The sequence below is a fragment of the Danio rerio genome, chromosome 6 (genome assembly GCF_052040795.2).
Source record: "Danio rerio strain M-AB ecotype USA chromosome 6, GRCz13ab, whole genome shotgun sequence".
Classification (NCBI taxonomy): domain Eukaryota; kingdom Metazoa; phylum Chordata; class Actinopteri; order Cypriniformes; family Danionidae; genus Danio; species Danio rerio.
The window spans coordinates 47051990-47078319 of NC_141026.1; the positions used below are offsets into that span (position 1 = coordinate 47051990).

At 35.8% G+C, this 26330-nt stretch overlaps 1 protein-coding gene across 42 annotated transcripts in view; it reads left to right on the forward strand.

Annotated features, from left to right (window-relative positions):
* Nucleotides 1–26330, forward strand: part of chl1b (cell adhesion molecule L1-like b) — a 189876-nt gene that overhangs the window by 96661 nt on the left and 66885 nt on the right. For 24 of the 42 annotated variants that reach the window (XM_087257860.1, XM_087257890.1, XM_087257877.1 and 21 more), the window contains exons 2-4: nucleotides 20612–20808; nucleotides 23063–23080; nucleotides 25156–25264. In XM_087257860.1, coding sequence (XP_087113986.1) covers nucleotides 20715–20808; nucleotides 23063–23080; nucleotides 25156–25264 — 221 coding nt within the window. In that variant the 5' untranslated portion in view covers nucleotides 20612–20714. The remainder of the gene's footprint in view (nucleotides 1–20611; nucleotides 20809–23062; nucleotides 23081–25155; nucleotides 25265–26330) is intronic. The other 18 variants (XM_087257862.1, XM_087257879.1, XM_087257868.1 and 15 more) reach the window with 1 other exon arrangement.

The window sequence follows — 26330 nt, forward strand, 5'->3', positions numbered from 1 at the left end:
AATGCAAAGACACGAATAGACATACTGTGACACGATTTGCGCAAATAAGGTGGCACGAATTATGTGATTTGCACGAATAAAGTGGTGCGAGTTGAGTGTTTTTTGTGTATGATGCACTTAATGTGCATATCGCGCTATTGACATGCTTAGCGCACATATTGCGCAAAACACTCAAGTTGGAAAATTTGACTTTCAGCGGACATTTGTGCCACGTTAACCAATCATGAGCTTGCTATTTGAAGGGGAGTGATTATAACATAGTGCCAGTTGGTTTCTACATACTGTAGCTAAAATTGTGATATAATGACTGAATGCATCTTGGGTTTTTTTTAATTGCATACCTTTTGATGTTGATATGATTTTTCATGCATTTATATGACAACAATGTTTGAAAATGTCTAAAAAAAAAAAAGTTTTCTTTTCATTTCTGAAAATGTCCTCATACATATAGCAATATTGTCACAGTGATCACAGAGAAGAGTTTATAGAGGCAATAATAGTATTCTTAAACAACAATTTGCAGTTTGTAAACTGTTTTTAAAACAAATTCAAAGGCATTTCTGTTGCAAATGATGTTATATGAATATACCATTGATTTGTTTGTTTGATAGCAATACAATCTGGCTTATTTAGTGATAGTGAATCACCATCGAGGATAATGTGTTTCTCATTTCACCTTGTCTCCTTTAAAATTGCTTTTAGCCAGTAACGTTCTTTGCTTCTGTTTCTCTTGTTTTGCATCAGACACAAACCGGTGCCAATTGCTTGTGTTTTTGGTTTACTAAAACCAAAGAGGCAAGAACATGAATAAAACAGTGAAGCTGGTATTACTCAGTGATTATTTATTTATAGGAGTAAACATTTGCTGCTGGGATTTCAGTTGATGACATAAATGTATCATACAGTAGTTTGGATGAACAAGGACTTTTGGGAGCTGAAGGAAGACTTAAGGCTGATATATACTTCTGCGTCAAGAGCACGCGTATGCTACGCAGCAGCCCACGCCATGGCCGTCGGTGTCGCTGATGCGCACCTCTCAAAAAACTACACGTCACAACAATATCTAGCGCAAGCTCTGTGATTGGTCAGCTTGGAAGCACTGACGTGTATGGGCGGGACCGAGAGCCGCGCGAGTCCGTTGGAGTCCCATGAAGGAGCTCCAGATGAAAAATTTTTCTTTGTGTTTACCTTGCCGTGTTCAGACTGCATGATTTTCAAAGTAGTCATGTCACAGATGTTTTTACACTGCATGACTATCTGGGCTAGCGTTTCATTGCTGCTTTGTTTACACTGCAAGATGGATCGGTGACAGGGGGTTTCAAACTGCACTTTACAATAGGAAGAATGTCTGACAACTTCATCCAATCTATGGGTCACAACCAAAAACACGTAGTATATGTTTAGTTATTGATTACATAATGAGGAAAAAAGCCTTTAACGGGGTAAAAAATGTACATATTTGCTCACCTGGGTTTGAAGGGGATTAGCAATTTAAATAGTTTTTTTGACCCGGTTGTGATATTGCTCAGACAACACAACAAAAACGAGCCAGACATGGGTGCTCCTGCCAAATTTACAATAGTTTTCCTCCATTTCTTGCGTCCAAATAAACTCAAAATGAGCAATTTTTAACTTCTCCCCGTCTCCCGCTGGCCTGCAGGTATCCACACTAGAGAATGCCGCTCTCTTTCCGTTAAAATTCATTTCACACAGCATGATTTAAATCGCTGACGTCTCCAGATATTTAGCACGGCAAATATCTCAAGGGCATTGGCAACTCATCTGCGATTCTCTCAGATGGCATCTTTGATATAGTTCATAAAGTGCGATTGATACTCATGTGAACGAGCACCGATTTGCTTGTGATTTCAGATATTTGTCACCGATTTCTCAAAACCTGTTGGTTTTTCAAAACCTGTTGTTAAAATCATGCAGTCTGAACTCGGCATTATGGTTAAAGTTGTTGTACGTGCACCGGTTCCAGCGAGTTTGAACTTCTTGTACATTAAGGAATCGTTCAGAAAAAAAAAAAAAAACACCAGCAAAGAAACTCGACACAGAGGAACATAAACACCTCACTGCCAACTAGCGTTTCGGAAAAGTATGAATGCACAGCAACATGCGTTGCATGCGCCGTGGGTCACGCCGATCATTTGACGTAGAAGTATAAATCGGTCTTTAGGTTCCTTCAAGTAACACTTTTGAAATTAAATGCACTCTAAAAAATTGTTGAATCATTCATTTTACTGGTTAAATCATTATTATTTTAGATTGTCAAGTTATTGTACACTATTTATCTAATACAAGTGAGTGTGTTAATATTTTACTCAACTGACTTGATAAAAGTAATGAATCAGTCAAAGCAAGCCATGTAAAGTTTTAATATGTGCTCAGATCATTTAAACTACATTTATGGACTGTCATTTGTTGACCCAGATATTCAGATCACGATAGTTTATTTCCTGAATGGAGTTAAAGTGAATGTTTATTCATGCTTGTAAAAGTTAATTCACTCAGAAGCAAGTGCCACCGTGTGTGTGTGTGTGTGTGTGTGTGTGTGTGTGTGTGTGTGTGTGTGTGTGTGTGTGTGTGTGTGTGTGTGTGTGTGTGTGTGTGTGTGTGTGTGTGTGTTGGTTTGGTGGGGAAGCTGGTGCCTTCTCGTTACATTCATCACTAATTTATAGAAGTAAACAGTTGCTGAGGTTAAAAACATAAATTATTTTTAGATGGAGAAGGAGGAAGAAATCTGATCCAGGAAGGTAGTTGTGGGGATTTTAATTCATTCAAGTGGTTCTTTTGAACCTGTTGACATATTTTATTGTTACAAAAATTTAGGTGAATCATTATGGCACTAGTTGTTCATATATAAAGCCACAATCTGTGACTTTGTGTATCTTTTATTCCTTGCAAAGCTAAAACTGTTATCTATATGATTAAATCTTTTTGCAGTTTGACTTTTAAGTGCAAAAACAAAATGGTGTTTAAAAATGTGTATTGCTGAACATAGATGTGACATACATTTGAATGACAAACAAAATCCAATTGCTGTTTATTTTATTGAGTTTAAACATAACTTATCTATGTTACGCTTTAAAAAAATACACTTAAGGGATAGTGATATTGGTTAAATTTCACTACAGAGGAAAGCTTTTTATGTTTCTACAATAGTTACCTTATTGTCAAAAGTTTTCATTTAAAAAAGAAAAAGTGATTTATTGATTAATTAATTAAGGTTATTTTTGGTTGCAGTTGCAATAGATATATCTAAGGTTCACTTGTATTGCTTGTGTGACCTGATGAAGACCATGTAGGTCAAAACATTGTCTCAATAATTTGTCTTTTGAGAGCAAATGTGGCAGTGTGCTGATTTCAGTTTACTCATTATATTCCTCACATTGTGGGGATAAAATGTCCTCTGAAGTAATGACAGTAAATTTTGACCTTGTGGGGACGTTTGTTGGTACCCATGAAGAAAACTGCTCATAAATAACACAAGCCGTTAAGCCGTTTAAGTACTTTAAAAACATTTAAAAAATGTTGTTTCTAAAAAAAATAGTTTCTTGTAAGGTTTAGGATTGTGGGTAGGGTCATTTTAATAGCATACATTTTTACACTCTAATATGATTTACACCTATGAAGAGCTCTCGTAAAGTCCTACATATTGATTTATTAGCAAAGCTGGCATCTTCATTACTTATTTAAAGTTGTAAACATTTGCAGAGTTTAGTGAAACGTATTTAATCTACTCCTCCTATAATATCCTTGTGTGGAGATTATATTGTGAAGTGAGACTTTCAGAATCTGGTCCAGAGTAGCAATTATGAGGATTTTGATTCATTCATTGCTCTTTTGAACCTGCTGACAAAAAAAAAAACTGTTTGATTGATTAATTCTACTGGTTAAATCAAGCATGTCCAAACTTGGTCCTGGAGGGCCGGTGTCCTGCAAAGTTTAAGTCCAACCCCAATCATAAACGCCTGGGCTAGCTAATCAAGCTCTTACCAGGCTTTCTAGAAACATCCTCGCAGGTGTGTTGAGGAAAGTTGGAGCTAAAATCAGCAGGACACCGGCCCTCCAGGACTGAGTTTGGACACCCTTGGGTTAAATCATTATGTCAGTACACTGTTACCTCACAGGTCTCTGTAATCGGGACAGTGTGAACAGAAATATTTTGACATAAGAGGGAATCTGATTCATTCAAGTGATCTGTTTAAATATGGTGAACAAGATTTATTAAATCAGGTAAATCAACATGACAGCAGATGTTGACAAATGTTTATTTTTTGTGTTATGAGAGAGTCCATAAATCTTTCATTCTTGACAGCTTATTGAAATCAATGAATCAACCAAACTAAATAACCAGCTCAATCTCAGGAGGAAACATAACTGTTTTACGTTTTGTCAGTTTAGTGGCTTATATTCATTTGAACTCATACAAGAGCATATGAAAAACATACAGTTTTTAAAAGAAACGTGGCATCAAACACCCCCAGTAAATCCAACCACCATTGAGGGATGAGCAAATAACAGATGTAACAATTTACAGCTCTTTTGTATAGATAAATGTAACCATTGACCACAAAACGAGGTTTATGTTGACCAGGGTTTTTTATTTTTTTTATTTTATGCAATAGCTAAAAATACATTGAATGTGTGAAAGTTATATATTTTTATTGTATGCCAAAAATACAGTGAATGACAAACAAAATCCTATTGCTGTTTAAACATATTTTGACATCAAGCAAGTAAAAATACCCAGAATGGGTGGTGGTATTGATTACATTTTACTACAGAGGGAAGCTTTTTATATTTATACATTAAATACCAGCCCAATCTCAGGAGGAAACATAATTATTTTTGTTTTAATTGCCAATTCATTTGAATTCATACAAGAACAGTCATACAAAGCTGTATGATTTTTAAAAGGAGCCGTGGCACCAAACATCACCCCTAAATCCAACAGCCATTAAGGGATGATCAAATCCTACTAAATATGAGCAAATTACAGTAAAATGTGACCATGGACAACAAAACAAGAGCTTAATTTGGATTACTATAAAGGACATTTTACAATATTTTGAATTTTTTTAACCCTCGTATTCCAGATTTTCACATTAGAATAAGTGTATCTTGGCCAAATACACACACACTTAAAGGACAATCTGTTTCTTACCCCAGGCTGAGTGTACTCTCAACCATCTTTATCATAACTGGTTAAAAACCAGTATAATCTACATTCAAGCAGCAATCCTTACTACTCAAAGTCTATCTTGAATAAAAAGTAAAATCACTTTTAACAGAATTAACACATAATAATAATAATATCAAAATCACTTTAGACAGTAATAACACATAGCAATACAAATAAAAAAACAGTTGTAGAGTTGTTTTCAATTATCAAGCCCTTCAGTTCCACTTGAGTTCCCCATGACCTCCTGAAAATAGAGTTACAAAGAGACAAGCAAACACTAAACATTCTTATATTAAGCAATCTGTTATCATTATTTCCTCTAGGATTATTTCCAGCTGTGGTGGCAGGCCTTTTTTTACACAGATCTACTACCTGTGGCGTTATTTCAATGACAAAAGACGAGAGCGCAGTATTACAAGTTGAGATCACATTTATGTTATACCCTTCGAGCATGCCAATCTTTTTGCTTGCGTGACGATTTCCTCTGGTCATGCACAAAACTTCTTGCACGCCCCCCAAATATACGCTGCTCAAGTACAGATCTTCTTGTGCGCTCTCAAATAAACGCTGCTGAAGTGCGATTTAGTGCGTTTATGTAATGAGTATGTCTCCAACATTTATTAAATTTGCTAGGAATATTTCTGAATGTCTCTAATAAACCTACAGAGCGGTATTAATGCATCCTGAAGTAAAGCGAAACGGATATAGGTTGTGTTTGCTGGCCTCACGCATCACGCACCTGTCAGTCAGTCAGTCAGTCAGTCAGCAAGTAACCTTAAAGGGTTTCACAAATAACGCACAGCACTACTATGGTTACAGAAAAGTTTGCACTGTTGTAATTTACTTACCTTTTAATACGTTTTGGTGCGATTATCACCTGCTATTAAAAAAAAAAAAAAAAAAAAAAAAAAACAGGACTGAATGTTTTGAATGAAAAGCTGCAATGTAGCCATGGTGGGATCAATTTTGGCATGGAGCCCCACCATAGAAGAATGAATGTAGCAGAAACCATGTTCATTATTTAAATAACTATAATAATAAAGTTATGAGAAAAAGGATACAAGTTTATCCATGCTGGGATGGATTGAAAGGCAGAAATCCAAATCCATCAATACAAATTTATCCAAATTAGCCACTAAATAATAAAAAAAAATGTTACAATTTGCTATGAGATAGCATTGAAATAACCCTTTTATTTCTGCAAATACATTACAATAGTGCACCTAGGTCATATCAATTGTATATTTACACCTTGACTTAGATATCGATTTAAAGGAAGAACATAATCTGCTCTCCTTTTTCAGTTTTTAAATTAAGTTTAAAAGTGCAGCAAGAAAACGGCATTAATTGCGCAGATGCCTAGTTGATGAAAACAACATGGCTCATAACTCACCCGTCCCTTGGTTGTTTCACCTGCTGTGTATTTTCCCCCGACAAGAACATTTATGACAGGAAGTGAGACCCTTTCCACTTGGGAACCCACTTCATAAAATCAAGAAAAGCATGTAACAGGTTGATGACTAGGAACTGCTCTTTGTTTGATGGCACTTTTGAAAATAAATTGCACTGTTGACCAGGGACACGTTAATCTCTGTCAGAGCAATTCATGGGGTCACAATGTCATCCACCATCTCTCTTAAGGGGACTTAAGGTTAGGAGTTCTTTTCATTGATTATAGTTCTCTTACTCATTTTTTTCCACTCATAATCCATCTGTACGTCTCAGTCATTTCGCCTCCGTGTCATTCTACGTTTTGCTCCTCCATTCTCTCACTCCATCAAAAAACAATTTCTCTACTTCTCCGTACGGCAAGTTCACGATCCACACCCACACTATCCCTCATCCCCATCCATCTACACTCTGTCTCCTTCACTCACTCCCACATCCCTCTCCCAATGCCTTGTCATTGACAGAGACGGTTTATGACTTCTGCTTCCCACTATCCTATTCCATAAGCTGTCTTCCAACCAACCCACATCTTTTCTATTCTAGAATGTTCCTACGTTCCGCGCTCATCCCCCTGTCCCATCCCATTCCCGCTTGACTCTCGGTTGAGGCTGCTGTATTATTGATGGACTTGTAATTGAAGCGTTCAGTCTCTGGCATGCATGTTAAAGCAGACAGAAGCGGAGTCAAATCTCAGTTGGCCGTGGTTATTATTTAATATCGCTTTCACTTCTTAATCGCATTTCGATTTGTGCGTCTGCCTTGCCCAAACAGGAGTTTTAATTATATATGGGTATGTTGTGTCGCTGATGTTGTACTGTAGGTGTTTTTGTGCATTATTTATGTGGATTTTTACAGTTTAACAGCGTGTTACAATTGTGAATTGCAGTAAGCGAGATGGAGGACTAACAGATGTACTGTACCAGTTTACAGATGTTTGGGCACTTATGTGTAGTAAAATCGAAACCACAAAATGAGTCTTATGTTGACCACATATTTCATGCAATAGCTAAAAACACATTGAATGGATGAAAGTTATCAATGTTTTAATGGCAAAAAAATCAAGTTTCATAAAGATATATAGCAAATTTCCTCCTGTAATTATATCAAAGCTATGAAAATTATATACATTTTTGATTAGCAGCACTGTAAAAAGTGATTATTTACTTTTAAAAAAGTGAGTAAACCAATTGCCAAAAAAAAGTTAATTTCACTTAAAAAAAAGTCAGTAAACTCATTTACCAAACTTAGGTTTTATAATTATGTTTACTTAATAATTTTGTTTACTTAATAATTATACGAGTTTGCTCTTTTTAAAAGTAAGCTCAACTAATCGCTTGGTTTAGGGAATGGGTGGGCGGGTCAATCAGTGCTTTTGAAAACACTATTGGTTGGGTTTAGAAAAGGAGGAGGGTGGGTCAGTCGATTTGTCAGACAGGGGGTTTTACCCGAGAAAAGCAGGCGCGAATTACACTTGCGAGAGAAATTTGAGCTTTCAAAAAGCGTACACAGTGGCCTCTGGCATATTTGTAAAAACAAAAACTGCAAAAAAAAAAAAAAAAAAAGCATAGCTCCTGGGACGTATTTGGCGCTCTTCAGAAATGTATATAGCGGTACGTTTTCAGAATAATTTTTTGTCAGGAATCAAAATAACATCATTTATTTTTGAAACCTGTCATTATTAATAATATGTCATATTAATATGTCCTCTATGCAAAAAGGTTTTCATTTACACAAAATATTAAGCAAAATATTTTTATTTTTATTTTAAACAAATTAATATCATACTTTGCTTCATAATGAATATATATATATATATATATATATATATATATATATATATATATATATATATATATATTATTATTTCTAGACTCAAAAAACATATAAAATGCTGCTTCATATTCTTTTGCTCACTACACTCTAAACGTAATAATTTTTAGTTTTTGTTCCCAGTGTAATCAAGCTAAACAAGAGATTAAAGTGACTAAATGGATGAAGCACTGTAATTAGTGCAGAATGAGGAGAATTTGCTAATTGCTCTTTAGTGCTAGTAATCTCGCTCAATTCTTTACTGTGCTGAAGAGATTAAATCAGAATCAGGGTCTTATCCAAAGGTTTGAGAGGGATACACAGCCATCAAGACTCTTCAGGCAGCAGAATATATTAATCCAGTTTGACAAGACAGGGATGGAGTTAATCCCATTAGCGGCCTCCACAGTGCGCACACTAAGTTTTTATACTAAAAGGCACTTAAATGCTGAGCGTGTGCTGAATAGCAGATATCTGTCTTCTTGGTATTGAGTGCCGTGGTATTAAGTCTATCTGAAGTAGAATTACTGTAAACATGCGACTTTGCTAGCATTCACTCTTTCCTTGCCAGATATTCAGACCACCAACATGAACTCTTAAAGTGATAGTTTTCTCTGTTACTCATCCTTAAGTTTCAAACAATTGTTTTTTTGGGTTAGACTTTAGAATAATAGTTTGTTAGTTATAGTGTTTACTCAACCCAGGCTCATTCTGAAAACGTACTGATATTTACATTTCTGGACAGAGCCAAACAGGTCCCAAGGGGTAAGTTTTTTTTGCAGTTTTTGTTTTCACGAATGTGCCAGAGGTCGCTGTGTAGTCTTTTTGAGATCTAAAATTTCTCTCACAAGTGCCATTCTCACCTGCTGTTCTCATGTAAATCTGTCAACTGAATGACTGACTGACAGACCGATTTACTGGCCCTCTCCTGCTTCGCTAATCCCAACCAATAGTGTTTTTAAAAGCTCCAATTAACCCCCTCATCCACCCACTTCCCTAAACCCAACCGACAGTTTTAAAAAGCAAAACTGCTTGATTTTTACCATGTTTTCAGATTTTACCACATTTTCTCGCTTGTTATTTACTTGTTAATTTCATTTTTTGGCTTCTGTTTTTGTCTTACCTGCTTTTTGGAATCGTTCTTTGCCAGACTTAAACCTAGTCTTTGTCGTTAGCTCCTCTCTGCATCTCAAGTCTGCCAATGTACATGGTGGGCTAACTGGACAAACTGGTTATAGCGGGAAAGCTGTCAGCGGTCAGCACAAAAAGGAACTGCATAATACCGCCCCATAGCACTTGTTTTACAAGACAAAATGCAGCCATACGTACTTCTGGCTACATAATTCATGATCTCCAGAAATGTATATAGGGTTACATTTTCAGAATAAGCCTATGTTGAATTTACTAGAATCAATCAAGTATGTCTAATCTAGTAAAGCATTTATTAATCATAGTTTTTTTTTTCAAAGCTATGCTTGTTAATATTAGTTAATGCACTGCGATTTAACATTAACTAACATGAACTAATGTTATTTAACGTAATAAAAACTAACATTAACAAAGATGTAATAAATGTATTACTAATTGACTGTTTATGTTAGTAAATACATTAACTAACAATAATTAATGGACCATTATTTTAAAGTGTTACCCATTTTTAAACACAACATATATTTACAAAAATAGTTAATGAAGCTTAATGAATTCACCTTGGAAAATAGGTCTCTTTAAAAAATGTCTCTTTAAATAGAAAATGCTGTTTAAATTAATCTTTTATATATATACCAAATGTACCAAATGTAGAAACATAATGCTGGATTTAACATAGTAAAAATAATCAAACGTGTTTGATGTGTTTTCTACATATTTAAAATGCAATGCTTATATAGTTTTAATACAGTTGGACATTTGGGATTAAATATGAACAATCCATTTGAAAATGTACTCCTATATACATTTATGGAGATTGCGAATTATGAAGCCAAAGGAGCGTATGGCGGTATTTCTTCTTTAAAACAAACGCTAAGGGGCGGTATGATGCCGTTCCTTTTTGCCGCTTACCTCTGTGTGGATGGCTTTTTGGGGTTAAATATGAACAATTCTAGCCATTGGATTAAAACAACACAGGCTCATTCTGAAAATGTACCTTTATGTACATTTCTGGAGATCGCAAATTATGTAGCCAGAGTAACGTATGGCTGTATTTCTTCTTTAAAATGAATGCAACAAAGTGGTATAATGCCGTTCCTTTTCGCGCTTACCGCACTTACCTCCACGTGCACAGCTTTTCCGCTGTTACCGGTTTGTTTAGTGGCTCGTCATGTATGTCGGTGGACGTGAGATGCAGAGTGGAGTTGATTGTAATGATGGGGTTTCAGTACGGTGAAGAATAGCTCCAGAAAGCAGGTAGGACAAAAACAGAAGCCAAAAATTAAAGTAAATAGGAAGATGACAATGTGGTAAAATCTGAAAACGTAGATTCTGAATTGCTTTTGAAAACTCTGTCGGTTGGGTTTAGGGAAGTGGGTGGGGGGATCAATTGGTGCTTTTTAAAACACTATCAGTTAGGTTTAGGAAAGGAGGAGGGTGGGTCAGTCGACAGTGGCCTATGGTGGATTTACGCAAGAAGAAACATAAGAAACAAAAACTGCAAAAAACGTAGCTCCTGGGATGTATTTCAAGCTCTCCAGAAATGCATTAAGGGGTACTTAATCAGAATGAGCCTGAGTTGGATTAAAAATTGTAATTAAAATTTATTTGAATTTATTTTATTACAATGCCAGGTGCTAAATATCCAATTGAAAAAAATAAATAAATAAACAGGAGAAAATAGGAGTGTGAGGATTATAATGCTATCTTCTGGCTAGTAGATGCGTTTCGGTTTGTTATTTATTAAACCACAGCCAGTAATAATCAGACAATTGGCAGTGCTTTAGTGGTGACGGATCCTGTTGTGTGAGGAATAGACGTGATTGTTTTTTTTCCTCACTGGCTTGAAGACCCAAGCGCCTCCCTTCCACTGCCAGTTTACTTCCTTTTTTTTTCCACTGTCCTGATTTACGCTCATCCGCCATGCTAAATGAGTCTTCACGGTGGGCGACGGAGTGCGCGAGGGGCACGACGCCATCAGTCAATTGGGGAGAAAAGCTTGCTCTTGATTTCTCTCGGCCCAGTTTCCACCCTCTCCTCCTCCTCTGGCTCTTGGTCCAGGCCGCTTTTGCCCAGGCATTGCCAGGTCAGAGTTCATCCAGACCTTCCCACGCTGGACAGCTTTTAGCCCTTGCCAGTATCATTACACTAAGATGTGGGGATCAAGAACAGGCTGTAGTTGTTCAGAAAGTCCCACTTTTGGTGTTTACAGGGTATTTTGTAGGTGGGCCGTATAGGAATGAACTTTGTTAGTTTGAATGTTGTAGATTGAAATGTTTATAGGGGAGCTGGCTTTAGTTGCTATCTTGGCTTACTGACATATTTAAAGGGAGTTTGTTTTTCTGATACATTTTGCCCTATTTGTAACTGCCAGATTTCTGATTCATTTTTTATTTTATTTATTTTTTTAGCTGAAGAGCTTTTTCACAGGCTTTAGGCAATCAGGCTTTAATATTACAATTAGTGTTTGGTAAGACTGTGTTATAACCAATGCTTAATTAATAATTATATAAATAAATATATATAATAATTAAATATATATTTAATTAATAATATATTAAATATAATTAAATAAATAAATAATAAATATTATATATATATTGCGGGGCGGTCACTCTGGAGAGCCCTCGGACTGCTTGGAATTGAAGGAATGGCCAGGAAACGGCTTCTAGGAAACGTCACTGAAAAGGCTAAAACAACATCTCGCTCTATTTTGCTACAAAGATTTTTTGGTAGGATAACAAGTAAACAAGTGCGCCGCATCTCTGTTTATTCCTGGTGTTTAAATCCTCATAATCATCCTCTTTTAACAGTTTTTTTTCCCCTAATAAGAGGGAGTCTACAACATCCACTTTTTTTTTTAGATTGACGATCAACCCCTCCTTCAGTTTAAAGTCTGACTATTTTATACAATCACATTTTTAAAATTTTAAAATTAGATTAAAGATCAAAACAACCCATGTACAATGCTAATCTGTAAATAGGCTCATAGATGTTTTAAGCTTGTCCACTTTTGACCACTTACAGAACAGAGACAAAAACATATTAGATCTGATTGTTTTTGTAGTGTAAATGCTCATGTGGTTGAATGTGTCTAACAAAGTCCACCAACTTTCCACCTTTTAGTCTATACCATCATTGGACATGTTATTGATGTGCTCTAGTCTGGCAGTATACAATCTGTGTCATCTGAAAGCACAAGTTTAATTTGAAGGCTATAAAAAAGTAAGCACAATGTCCTGATGATTCTCAAGCAAACCTATAGCATTCGGCGTTGCTATAGAGATCCATTCTAGTGAATAGGTTCACATTGAATGACTTTCATATGTGGTGTGATGGAAGGTTGGATTCATCAATTGGCTTATATAATGAATTCACTCTCTCTAAAATATTGCTATGTAAAGTTCTTATATTCTTTTGAACTGCTTCAAAGTACAGTTTGATTTATTCATACTAAGTAAATCCTCATCATATACAGTAACAACTAGAACAATTAAAACATATGAAATATGACTCTCTAACATGATGCAGTCTCATTCTATCTAAGTGATTCTTTATAAAGGCAGCTAGCTCTCTGCAATTCTCACATGGTTGCTGCCGGAAGTGGTGTTAGAGAGGCCAGCAGGGGGTGCACAACCTGTGTTCTGTGTGAGTCCTAATTCCCCAGTATAGTGAAGGGGACTTCATACTGCTCAGTGAGCGCTGTCTTTTGGATGAGATGTTAAATCAAGATCCTGACTCTCTGTGGTCGTTAAAAATCCCAGGATGTACATTGAAAAAAGTAGAAGTTTAACCCTGTATCGTGGCTAAATTTTGCCCCGTTGGCCTATGTCCATCATGGCCTCCTAACCATATCCATTTCATTATTGGCTTCAGTTGGCTTCGTATCCTCTCCACCAATTAGCGGGTGTGGTGTGCAGTCTGGCTTAATATGGCTGCCGTTGCATCATCCAAGTGGATGTTGCACACTGGTGGTAGATGAGGAGATTCCCTTAATGTGTAAATTGCTTCGAGTGTCCAGAAAAGCGCTATATAAATGTAAGGAATTATTATAATTTAAATAATGTACCCCCACTTCAGGTTTCTAGAAAATTGTTTTGATAATTGATTGACTTCCTTTCAATAAAAGAACACATCAACAAAACGATTCAGTGTTCAAGCATTTAGGGTCTTAACTGTGTAAGTTGATGTGTATACTGACGTTTTAACCTACACTTGCACTAGTTTTTCAAAATTGCACCGGACACTTTCTTACAGTCACTCCATATTTCTAAAATAATATCAAATACATTAAACATTTACGAAGTGTGCTTCACACAAGTAAGTGGGCTTGACAAACCACCTGTAGAAACACTCTTCGCTTGAAAAAAAATAAAGAAACAAGAAAAAAACAAGTTCCATTTGTTAGATGTTTGCTCGCACTTTCTTTTGCAATCTAAAGCGCGTCAAATGCACAATCTGCGCCACAGGATGACTTCACATATAAATCACTCTCGCTTCATCTGCATCTGCTTACTGCACAGGCTGAAAACAATTCCCCGCCTCCCATGTAATGTAATGATTGTGAGGGCGCAGATGAGACCTCAGCTTTCAAGAGACACTGAAATACATCATGTGTGCTGCGTATACAAAGTCATGTAAAACAATTAATTGCAAATTGAAATAAATATCTTTGATTATTTTGATTATAACACGATAATTTAAACGCAAAATAATTGCAAAAAAATATTTAAATAATCTAATAAAACATCCAATTCCAAAACATTGAATTGAATGTTTTATTAGATTATTTAATTTTTTTTTGCAATTATTTTGCGTTTAAACTAAGAATTTTGCAGGATCTAAAGAAATTTGAGACTTTTTGATGATTTTGCATTGGATTTATGCCGAGTTCAGACTGCATGATTTTCAAAATAATCGTGTCAAAGGTGTTTTCACACTGCATGACTATCATGACTAGCATTTTGTCGCTGCTTTGTTTACGCAGCAAGATGGATCGGCAACAGGGGATTTCACATTCCATGACTTTACAATAGGAAGAATATCCGACAGCTTCGTCCAAACTATGTCTCACAACCAAAAACACGTAGTATATCTTTTGTTATTAACTACATAATGAGAAAGAAGCCTTTAATAGGGTAGAAAATGTACATATTTGCTCACCTGGGTTTGAAGGGAATAAGTAATTTCTCCTCAACTTTCTTTTTTGACTTTCTGTTTGACACGTCAAACAGACACGGGTGCTCCTGCCATATTTACAGTAGTTTTTCCTTCATTTTTTGGGTCCAAATAAACTGAAAATGAGCGCTTTTAACTTCTCCCCCAACCTCCCACTGGCATGCAGGTAGGCACACACACACACACAAGTGAATGCTGCTCTCTCATTGGCTGTTGGTGATCGCCGATGTTATTTTCAGTCAAAACTCATTTCACATTGCATGATTTGAATCGCCGACAGCTCCAGATATTTAGCATGCCAAATATCTCACAGTCATGGATGACTCATCTGCGTCTTTGATAGTTCACGTTGTGTAATTGTCACTCACGTGCACGTGCACCGATTTGCTTGTGATTTCAGGCATTTGTTGGCGATTTCTCAAAACCTGTCGCCGAGTCAAAATCGGGGCTAAAATCATGCAGTCTGAACTCGACATTAACGATCACAAAATCGTGAAAAACTAAGGGTCTGACAAACAGTTACTTTGTATAATTATCACTTCTTGTGTGTATTGTCTCTTCTTGCTAAATTACTGAATGCCTTATCAATTATAAGTTGCTTTGGATAAATGTGTCTGCTAAATGACTAAATGTTAATGTAAATGTAATATACTAGGTTTTAGTTGCATTTCAGACAAATATCCAATTTGCATATTGCCATTGAAGTTTCAGGTTTTCTTTATTAATATAGCACATTTAGAGCACCCACAAGACTGACCAGAGTGTTTACAACATCATACAAACTAGAGATACAGTCATTCTGGTTCGACTGAAGCTGTAATTTCTGTTTTCAGATGTAAATCATGCTGTTGGTTCAGCCAGTGTTGTCATGTCAGGCCGGTCGGGTAAATAGAGAGAAAATACTTTCTGCAAATACTGCACCTGTAAGTTAGACTGTAAATCCAGGACACATTGTGTTGGATCAGGAAGGTAAACATATGCCACCAGTAACACACCAAACTGGCCAATAAATCACAATCCAATTAGTTCACCGCTTTACCTTTTGATTTTAATCTGGCCACTAAAGCTAGCCACCATCTGTGGGAGACAGATCAGTCTCAGGGCAAGCACTGGAGCCTCAACCATTGTCATTAACGTACCCGAGTCCGCCAGACCGTAGCCAGAAGCCTTTCATTACGACCGTCAAGGGGTATACAATCCCATCTTTGCTAGTGACATCACTAGAGGTCATTTCAGGGGTCACCATAACCAGCACTGAATCACAAAAGCTCCCCGCCGGAGTTAATACCATTATGAAGAAATGCAGGCATGTGGAGCAGAGTTCAAGCCCATCAGAAAACAAGAGCCCCCACTGAGGAACGAAGGGAATCGACTCATTCACACAGTGGTCAATTATTCAATTACTCCTCCGCTTACTGGTGTTTGACCTCAGTGTTTCCTATCGGATTTGTTAAGCAGAGGGGGAGATTAGGGGAGGATGGGCTTTAGAAAAGTCTGGCGGAAAAAGGTAGTGATTGAAGCAGCTGGTGTGGTTAAAACAGTGGGGTTATCTCTCATGACTGGCACCAAACGCTGAACACAAAGAACATGCAGGTCTGCGTCAAACAAATCCCGCTTCTGACTTTAATTAGAGACCTGAATAAATGACCTCATGTGATGTCAAAGAGTCACCGCTTGTTTTGTTTTTTTTGTGAATATGTTGCTTCTGAAAGGGTGGAAGTGACTGATAAAGTTGTTTTCTGTGAGCTTTGGGCCTTTCTCTTTCTCTCTTTTGTCCTTTGAGTTAAGTGCTGATCCATTTTATTGTGTGTTTAACTAATTAAAGTCAAGAAGGAAGTGACCTAATGAGTGAAGAGTTCAGCCTAAATGAGAAGAGCAATTGAGAAACAGTGAGACTCTGTTGCAAAAATGTGTAGAGAGGTACAATCATTCTTTCTTTCGTTTCGGCTTAGTCCCTTTATTAATCAGGGGTCGCCACAGCAGAATGAACTTCCAACTTTTCCTGCATATGTTTTACGCAGTGGATGCTCTTCCAGTTGCAACTCATCACTGAGAAGAAGTACAATTGAGATTAAATTCTGCTGTTCAAGCAGACTAGGTATTTAAAGGGGAAGTTCACTCAAAACCAAAAATTCTCGCATGCATGGACCTGCTTAAACAACACTGGAATACGTCACATCCGGTCGGCCAGTCCCATACGATTTAGTCGCAGGAGTTCAAATATTTTAACGGATCCGCAGCTTAAATCAAATCCACATTTTCTGCATACAGAGATGATCGGAACTCTCGGACCACTTTCCATCAGAAATGAATGACTTTTGATCCGTCGCTTGTTATTTGTCTTGTGTATAGTGAAAAGTAGACTTAGCAGAGCAGCAAATCATCATACTGAATTATAAAGATTTCTGAAGGATCGTGTGACACTGAAGACTGCAGTAATGATGATGAAAATACAGCTTTGAATTACAGAAATAAATGACATTTGAAACTTCAATAACTAAGAAAACAAATATTTAAAAATGTAAAAAAAATAAAAATAAAATCTTTATTTTTGATCAAATAAATGCAGCATTGGTGAGCAGAATTGGCTTCTTGTAAAACAATAACAAATCATCTTCCAAATGTTTGAATAGTTGTGTATATAAAAGACAATGTAATTTCTTAGTTTAAAAAAAAAAAGAAAAAAACATACAGTGATATTTTTGCTTTTATAAAATGGATTATTGGTGCATGCAATGAATTCCCTTGGACTCTCAATACATGTTTGTGTTTGTTTTTGCTTGCCAAAGTGAGTGACATACTCTATAATCCCAGCTTTCACATACTTAAATCAACATTTACAATATTATTGTAGAAGATAAATATTGCACAACTCCAACTGGCACACGTATCATTCATAATTCATTACTAAATTCCCTTTGATCCAAGTTTCTTTAGATCATGCATTGATTACAGTTAGCTGCATTCACACACTCAGAAATAAAGCTATAAAATCTTTCACTGTGGCGGAACCTTTCCAACAGGTACACTTTGTATCATACAGGGGGTCATTAGTACCTTTAGGGTAAACTTTTGTGCAGTTTTAAGATTTGCTTTTGTACTTTTAAGGATTCAATTTTGTACCTAAAGGGTCCATATTAATACCTTAAGGGTACAAGTACTATTATACACCTTTGAGGTACTATTATGGACCCTTCAGGTACAAATGTGTACCCTTTGATATGGTACCACCCCAGTGACAGCTCACATACCTTCATTTCTGAGAGTGTATGAGATACATATTTGTACTTTTTAGATATTAATATGTGGGAAATTCTGCCAGAAACATACATTTTCACTAGTAAAAAAAAATTAAATAAAAATGTGCCAGGCCCAACCTTTAAGTATGTCCTGACTGAAAGATTATACAAAACAAGCATAAAATCATACAATTTGATGATAGAATGCATCCTTGATCACTGTCAGCATCTCCTCCATCAAATTATATCACTTCCAAGTCCTAGCCTTGAAGGTTTTATTCATGCATTTTATGTTCAATTCAATGCAAATGTGACAGGACTGACCAAACATAGGAACAATTGTATGTATATTTGTATTATATATTTATAGCATTTATTTGTAGAATGTAAATGTTGTTATAATTTCATGTTTTTAATCAATTACTGTGAATGATAACAACTTAAACTTTGTTTTTTTTTTTTTTCTAAATAAGTTTTTAGCATAACAAAACTATTAAAGCTGTAGGTTCAATTGGGCTTAGGACAAGGAAAATGACTGGGTTTGTGCATTTGTAATGTGTTTTTAATAAAGAAAGAAATCTGAGAACTAAATAAATGACATATTCCTTTATAGAACAACTCACAGAAATCAACCATCAGTCTATTGAAGAAATTTCTGGGATGAAATATTTTTTATTCACTGTATTTATGTTTGTTTTTCAGTACAAAAAAAGTACGTTTCTGGTAGAATGTCCCATGTATTAATATTTTAGGTAAAAATATCTAAATTTCAAACCGAAAACAATATTATTTTACTTACTAGATTGTTTAGCTTGATTTAAGGAAACAAATAAATAAATAAATAAAACTCTACTTATAATCTAATGATAATTAGTTGGCATGTATATACAATGTAACTTAAATCTAAAAAAACGAACTATCAAAATAAAGTGTGAACAAAAATGCACTTATTTTTTATTATTACTTCTATTATTAATTCTAATTATTAAGTGAAAACTTGATTTACATTTTACATATTATTAGATATGATTTATTATATTATTAAATTTCTGTATCTGAATACTGTTAGACTCCCCAAAAACAACATTTCATATTGCAATGTATATTGCAGAGAAAACAACATATCACATTATCGTATTTTTCCAATATCGTGGTTAACTTTTGTACCTTTAAGATATAATGTGGTTTATGTGAATTAGTTATATTATTTATTAAATTTCCCATTAATTGTATTTAATTAATGTCTACCCCAACCCTAAACCAAACCGTCACAGTAATGTAAAAACAGAGCTGGATCTGGAATCTATTAGTATATCTGATTAACCATGTCGATGGATGATTAGACCCTTCTAAGCCTACTAGTAGGCACAAAAAGCCCCTACTGTGCCATATCTATCAGCCGATAACCACTGATATCGCCTATTCAATCAAGTGATAACATTCGAAGCAGGTGGTTAGATACAAAAATGTACCTTTTGAAAAGGTGCCACCCCAGTGACAGACTTTGTACCTTTATTTCTGAGAGTGCAGCTACCAATAAACCCAGCAGCACACTGTGCAGTGTAACACATTCACTTTTTCAGAGCCATTCCACGGTATCCTACAGAGTAGTGTAGATTCGTTTACATGCAGCTTGATCAGGTATTGCAGACAACAGATGCCTTGTAAAACGGCAGCTAGTCTCCATAATCGATATAATTGTATTGTAGGTTTTAAAGTACAAGGTTGGTTCCCCATGTGCCATGTAAAGGTGACCTCCATTAAAGCGGCTCCGATCAACTGCAGCATTTTATCGCCGGCTCTGTTATGAATCTGAGGGGAAAATGGGCGTGAACTCTTTTTGTCTCCAGCCAGATGTCTGACTGGCGCCAGACTCCAAAAGGTTAAAGCAACTACTGATCCCTTACCGCACATCGCATCACGAGAGACTGCACAAGAACGAGTTTAATGGCGTAAAACATGACATTTAACTCAAAGTTCATCCACTTTGCTAAGACAAAAAGCACTGAATTTCTATATGCGCATTTTGGGCACATCTGCAAGCTTTGTGATTTAGCAGCCGTGTGGTTCTGCTCTCTCTACTGCATCCAGCTAATCAAAATCTGTCACTGTTATAGTGCCATGAATTCATAATTCGGAATAATTTCAGGAACAGCTGCTGTGCATTACCATAACTGCAGGGGAGGATCTGTTTATTTATCATTTTTTCATACTTTATTTTTCGTATTCAGCAGGAAGAGGAAAGGAAAGAAAAAAATGCGCCTGCCACACATGCACTGACAAACAGTTTACAGAAATACAATTCACGTCTCCGGGGACTCGGTGATAGGGCGCTTTAATATGGAGATTCCTCTCACAGATGCATTTCAAGTAACTACAAGTTGGGTTAGACATTGAGGCGAGTTGCTCAGCAGGAGACATGCAGAATATGCAAGTCTTTGTGTCTGCGCAGGTGACAGGGTTGTTTTTTTCATATGAGATACCGTGGGCCGACTGTTAGCATATGGTTGCTGGGAAGTCTGGGTGTGCATGGCAGTGATTCTTGTTTGCCGTTGATGTCTGGTTGCCAATAAGATCTGTGTTGTGTTTGGTGCAGGTAGCGAGACCACAGCCTGGGTTGGAGTGAGATGCACTGACTCCTGGCAGACTGCAGATTTCCCTGTCATCCTCCGCTCTCGCCTCTGAAACTGTGGCCAGTCATGCGGTTGTTACGGAAAACCCTGCTTCTTTTGGCTGCTTGCCTTAATATGATCAGCAGGTATCAAACTAACGCCCTGGAAATTCCACTTGATGGTAAGTAGAAGAAATGGCTTCCTGTTTTATGCAGTATTAATCTTGCAATATATCTTAACTTTACATATCTGACCATTTTTAATGCTGTTTCAGTTTAATTGTTTCCCATGTGTTCAATTGTATGCTCTCTGGAATAACAATGAATTACAGAAGCCTGTTTTCACCTCTAGCCCATTTTTATAGTAAAGAAAAAATATTTTAAATAAGTCTCTGATATTCTTAAAGTGTGTATGAGAAGTTTCTGCTCAAAATATGACACAAATAATATTTTATAACACTTTGAATCTGCCCCTTTTAGGCTTTAATCCTAATTGTGCCATTTTGTGGGCTGTTGCGTTAAATTAAAATTAGATTGTCTTATTTTCAAAAGAGGGCGGAGCTACAACTGCCTGTGCATGAGCATAATAGCAGATTCAACAACAAGACTAATGTCCTATGCTAATGAGGGAGAGATCGTCACTAATAGGCGGGGTTGTCCTTTTGATGACACATACAAATGGAGAATGTCAATCAAGTTGTTTCCACACATTGTTTTTATCAAGTGTGATTATAAAAAAATAATAATTAATACTTTTTTTTTACACTTAAACGATGGTTATATTGACATACTGTTACCACACATCTGTGTTTAAACCTCTTCAAAAGTTATTTTTGCGTAATAGATCACCTTTAAAGTTTATCAAAGTGATATTAAATTATGTGTTACTGGGGCTGAAATTGATCATTTCAGCATCAATACTGCAGTGCACATTCAGAAATCTGAATTAAAGTTGACCGGGAGCAAAAGAACGCATGTGGTTTGTAGACTCACTGCTAAGTTTTACCATCATAGAGTAAAAGTGTATCATTTGCATGGGATTTGACAGAGTTTAAAACATTTGAACACAACAGGAACATAGCCAGCCTAGTGAAAGGGGTGGTTCTTTTTTTTTCTTAAAATTGGACCTTTTTGCAGTTATTCAACTCATTTTCTATTCAATTTTGAGGTTTAAATACTGCATTTTAGTGACATTTTAAGCACATTTTTTTTTTGCATATTTGGCCATTTGAATAATAATAAAAGAAATAAACATAATAATAATAATAATAATAATATCAATGTAGAGCTTTAACGGGTTTTCTAGCTTCTCTTGTAAAAAAAAAAGTACATTTGAAAATTCATGGATTACAACAATAGCCTAAAAAGTATTAATTTGATCCGCTTTTGGTACTTTACAAGTTTTTATTGGTCCAAGATTTAGAATAAAAGTTACTTCTAAAAAAAAGTTTGACAATGCAGTGAAAGTTGACGTTACTTGCAGCAGATTCTGCTTGGTCTTAAGGCCTTTTCGATGGGTTTTTGTGATAACTTATGATGGCAAAGCAGTCGAATGAACTCATCTATGGGACAAATACTGGACCTTTGTCAGTGGGGGCTGCATCTTTCGAACCCCCTACAGTACTTTTGAAATTGAAAACAAAACAATATTTTTACTTGATTTACATTTTATTTTTAAATATTTAAACTAGAAATGAGAGGAAAAACTTATTCAATTTCTGCATCCAAATACTGTTCTCAGAACTTCCCAAACTACGTCAAAATCACGTTATCCTTAGACGCTGGCTAGACATTGAATTTTGGTCACCTGACGTCATGATCTAAATCTAACCTAAAATTAACGTCTTATGATGTTGTGTGTCTGCTGGGAGATAGCACATAGATTTCAGAATAAAATGCACAGCTTATGTTTGCAACTTTATTTAGTAAAAGTGGCTTCATATATGTTGCTAATGTATGACTTTATTTCTCATAACTTTATAGTTTTGATTTTATTTAATAATTTCAAATCATTACAAACTCGATTATTCTTGTTTTACATGAGATAAAAACAGGCTTTTTTAGTGATAACGCTGTGATTACAACAAATTTGTTTGAAACTTAGTGTTTGTGTGCAGGTTTACTCAAGCTGAGAGCAGGTATAATGTATTGCTAAGGCTATGTATTTCACCGTTTCCATGGTAACCAGATAAAAGTCTATTTTGTTGCTGGTAAATTATTCACGATGTATCTTTAGGGCTTAAAAGATTTCTTTAGGGAACTCGGCACTTTTTTCCCCCTCCTGTTCTACTTTTATTTAGCCAATTATGGACCTGGAGTTAATTGTTTGTTGACAATGAGTTATTTGCTAGCAGTTCAAAGTCATATCTGTTCGGTTCTAACAAATCCCTGCACATTTGTTTCTCTGTGTGTTCCCTGCTGCGGTGGATTTGTTAGTTTTAGAGCGCATGAACAGTAAGTTTGTAATACCAAGCCATCCATAGATGTAGTATCTCTCATCCACTGTCATCCACCTGTACCATTAGATTTTTTATTTTTTCAGCTCTTTTGTTGGAGGAATTACACTAAAGTACTGTGTAAGAACAATGAAGTCATATAATTATATTTTCAATATTTACCATATTGGTACTTAAAGTACTTAAGTAGTGTTGTAATGGAACACAAATCTCACAGTTTGATCACATTACGGTTTATGCGTCACAGATCGGACCATTTTTTTCAGATCAGCCAAAAAGGGTACAAGACAACAATTTGCTCTCCATTTATTACAAAAACAGCAATGCTTGGAACTTTTGATTTTAACAAATATAACTTAGAACCTGTAATTTTATGAACAATAAAAGCAATAAATAATTAGATGAATAAAAATAAATGGTAAAATATTTAATACTGTGAAAAATGAGCCACTGTTGCTGATAATGCTTAATGTAAAAACCTAACATTATAATTTGTACAACAAATAATGTTCATTTTGTCTCATTTTTCCACTAATGATTCAGTAACTCACTCCCAAAACTTTGGACCCTAACATACACCCGGTGCAATAAGGCGCTAGATGTGTTTGGCAGGATTTGTTGCTATTTTCAGACTTGCGCAACTCTTGTATCTATGTTTTGCACCACATTGTTTAAATAGCAAATCCGTTTGCGCCACTTCGTGTACTCATGGACTTGCTGTTCTAAAATAAAGGTGTGTTAAGAAGCACCGTTGGTGCGTTGCTATTTTAAAGAACTGAAAGAGACAGCACCATTGACCATATGAAAGCTGGTCCAAAGTCCATTAGTTATGCACATATTTGGGTGCAAACGCTTACACATTGCTTAATACTCACAGGTTGTACAGCAATACACAAATATCTTCACATATAAATGTGTGTGTGTGTTTGTGTGTGTGTGTGGGGGGGGGGGGTTAGTTTATTCATGACAATTTGCATTTGTATAATGTTATTATTATTATTACCAGAATTATTTATTAAATGCGTGTTTATATTCGTTTGAATAAAAACAAGTTTAGATTTTGCATCACTATATGGGTCATAAGAATAGGATATGTGTTTGGATATAACAGTTTTCTTGGCCACACGTTTACAAAGCAATGTATTACTTCACAATCTAAATATATATATATATATACACACACACACACACACACACACACTTACTTAGCGGATATCTATAAACTGTTATCACAGTATTCAAATCTCTTTCTCGATCAAACAGATTTGAATGCAGCAGAATTGAAGGATTAATAAACATCATCATCATCATCATTTATCATTTATGCTGCATGGGTGTTTGAATTCAGATCCTGACCTTTTAATGATTAATTGTTAAGCTAAACACTGAATGCATTGATGCAGGCTAAACAAGTAGTGACACTGTCATCCTTATATTTTACAGGAAAGCCAAAATGCTTTCACACAAGCAATTTGATTGACGCGGGTATCTGTGATCTGTTACATCCCTACTGTATATGGTAAATAAATATCAGAAAACCAAAGTACCATGAGACTTTTTTGCCAGTATAAAGTTTAACCGGTATGTTCACTTAAACCAAAGCATTTAGAGCTTTTTTGCAGTGTTTTGTGCCATAATGGACAGCCTCCAACATACGAGCCAGCAAACCACTTTACATCTGTCAAATTGTAACCCATACCACCACTCCATCATGGATTTGACCAAGCATATCCAGTGTTACACTCAAACTGTATTAGCCATTAGTTTCTTCCTGTTTTCAACCACAAACGAACTCTCATCGACATTATTTGACCAGATCATTTGCCATTGCCTGATAACAACTCACTCTTGACCAACACCGCAGTCGATCATTCAATATCTAATTATGTTCTCCAACAAACATTTAGTTCACCTTTAGTCTTGTATGCATTGATCAAAATCGCTGACCTGATTGTGGAAAATCATTATGATTGAACCCAAGCCATTTCACCATTGCGTGCAGGTTGCATGCCACAGTATGCTTTTCCTCTACAGTCCACTGAGCTCTTCATTTCTGGCTGTTTCTTTATCTAGTGGAGCAGCTGCCCACAATTACAGAGTACTCTCCTGCCTCGCTCATCGCCTTCCCTTTCGAAGAGAGCTTCCCTGTGAAGTGTGAGGCCACAGGAAACCCTGAACCAGAGTAAGCAGAATGCACACACATATTCCATTCATATATTTGGGAAGCAGTAAGCATATTATGGCTCGTTTACACCAAGAATTATAACTATATTAGCATCCACAACACCAGACAATATATTTCTGTTTATTTATGGATGGATCTGGGTTTCTCAGTAGCAGAAGACATCATAGTTGGGTAAACTTAGAGTGCAGTAAAATGGAGAGAATAACAAAGTCTAGTTGTTTTACAATCATATTTGCTCAAATTAAAAAAAGAAAAAAAATCCACTAAGGTGTTATCAGGACTTTCAAAAAAAAAAAAAAAAAAATGTGTGAGACTGATAACCGTAGCCAAAAATGAGAACAATGTCAAATTTATTATCCTGCGCACACTCTGGATTACAAATGCCTCACATAAACGGTAATTATTATTATGATTATTTTTTTATTATATTTTTTTTTTGCAATTTGATGCAAAGATGATACAATGCACACACAAATACATATGAATGTTTATTTGTTTAAAAAAAAAACTATTAAAAGTGCAGTATGTAAGTTTGACACCCAGTGTTTAAACTAGGTATTGCATTTCTGCATTAAAACAAATGCAAGCGCAGGTTTACAGATGACCAACAGGAGCAAGTTTCAAGCCTAATGGCTGATTTAAACCATGATAGAAGGAATATTTTCCATATTAAAAGACGTTTTACTTCTAACCAACACCCTGAATTGATTGTTTAGAAACATTCATTTCTCACAGGTGAACAACAGGATAAACTGACAATGATCATCCCAAGTACACTTCATGTGCTTTATTCAGTGTCAAATGCTAAGAATGCGAGTTTAAATGCTATTTTACATGACATTTATGGCTATACTATTGAAAGCAGCAACAGTTCACCTCAGATCTTGAAAATGAAATAAACCTTAACCTTTCAAATTTAACTTTAGAACTGTAAAATAATGCAAACCAATGATTTAGCATCAACATTTAATAATGTTAAAGAAATTTAATATGTATTCATTAGATTATAAATCTTACCATTTCGTGAGTGAGAGCATATCCTGTGCTTCTAAATGCTGTATTC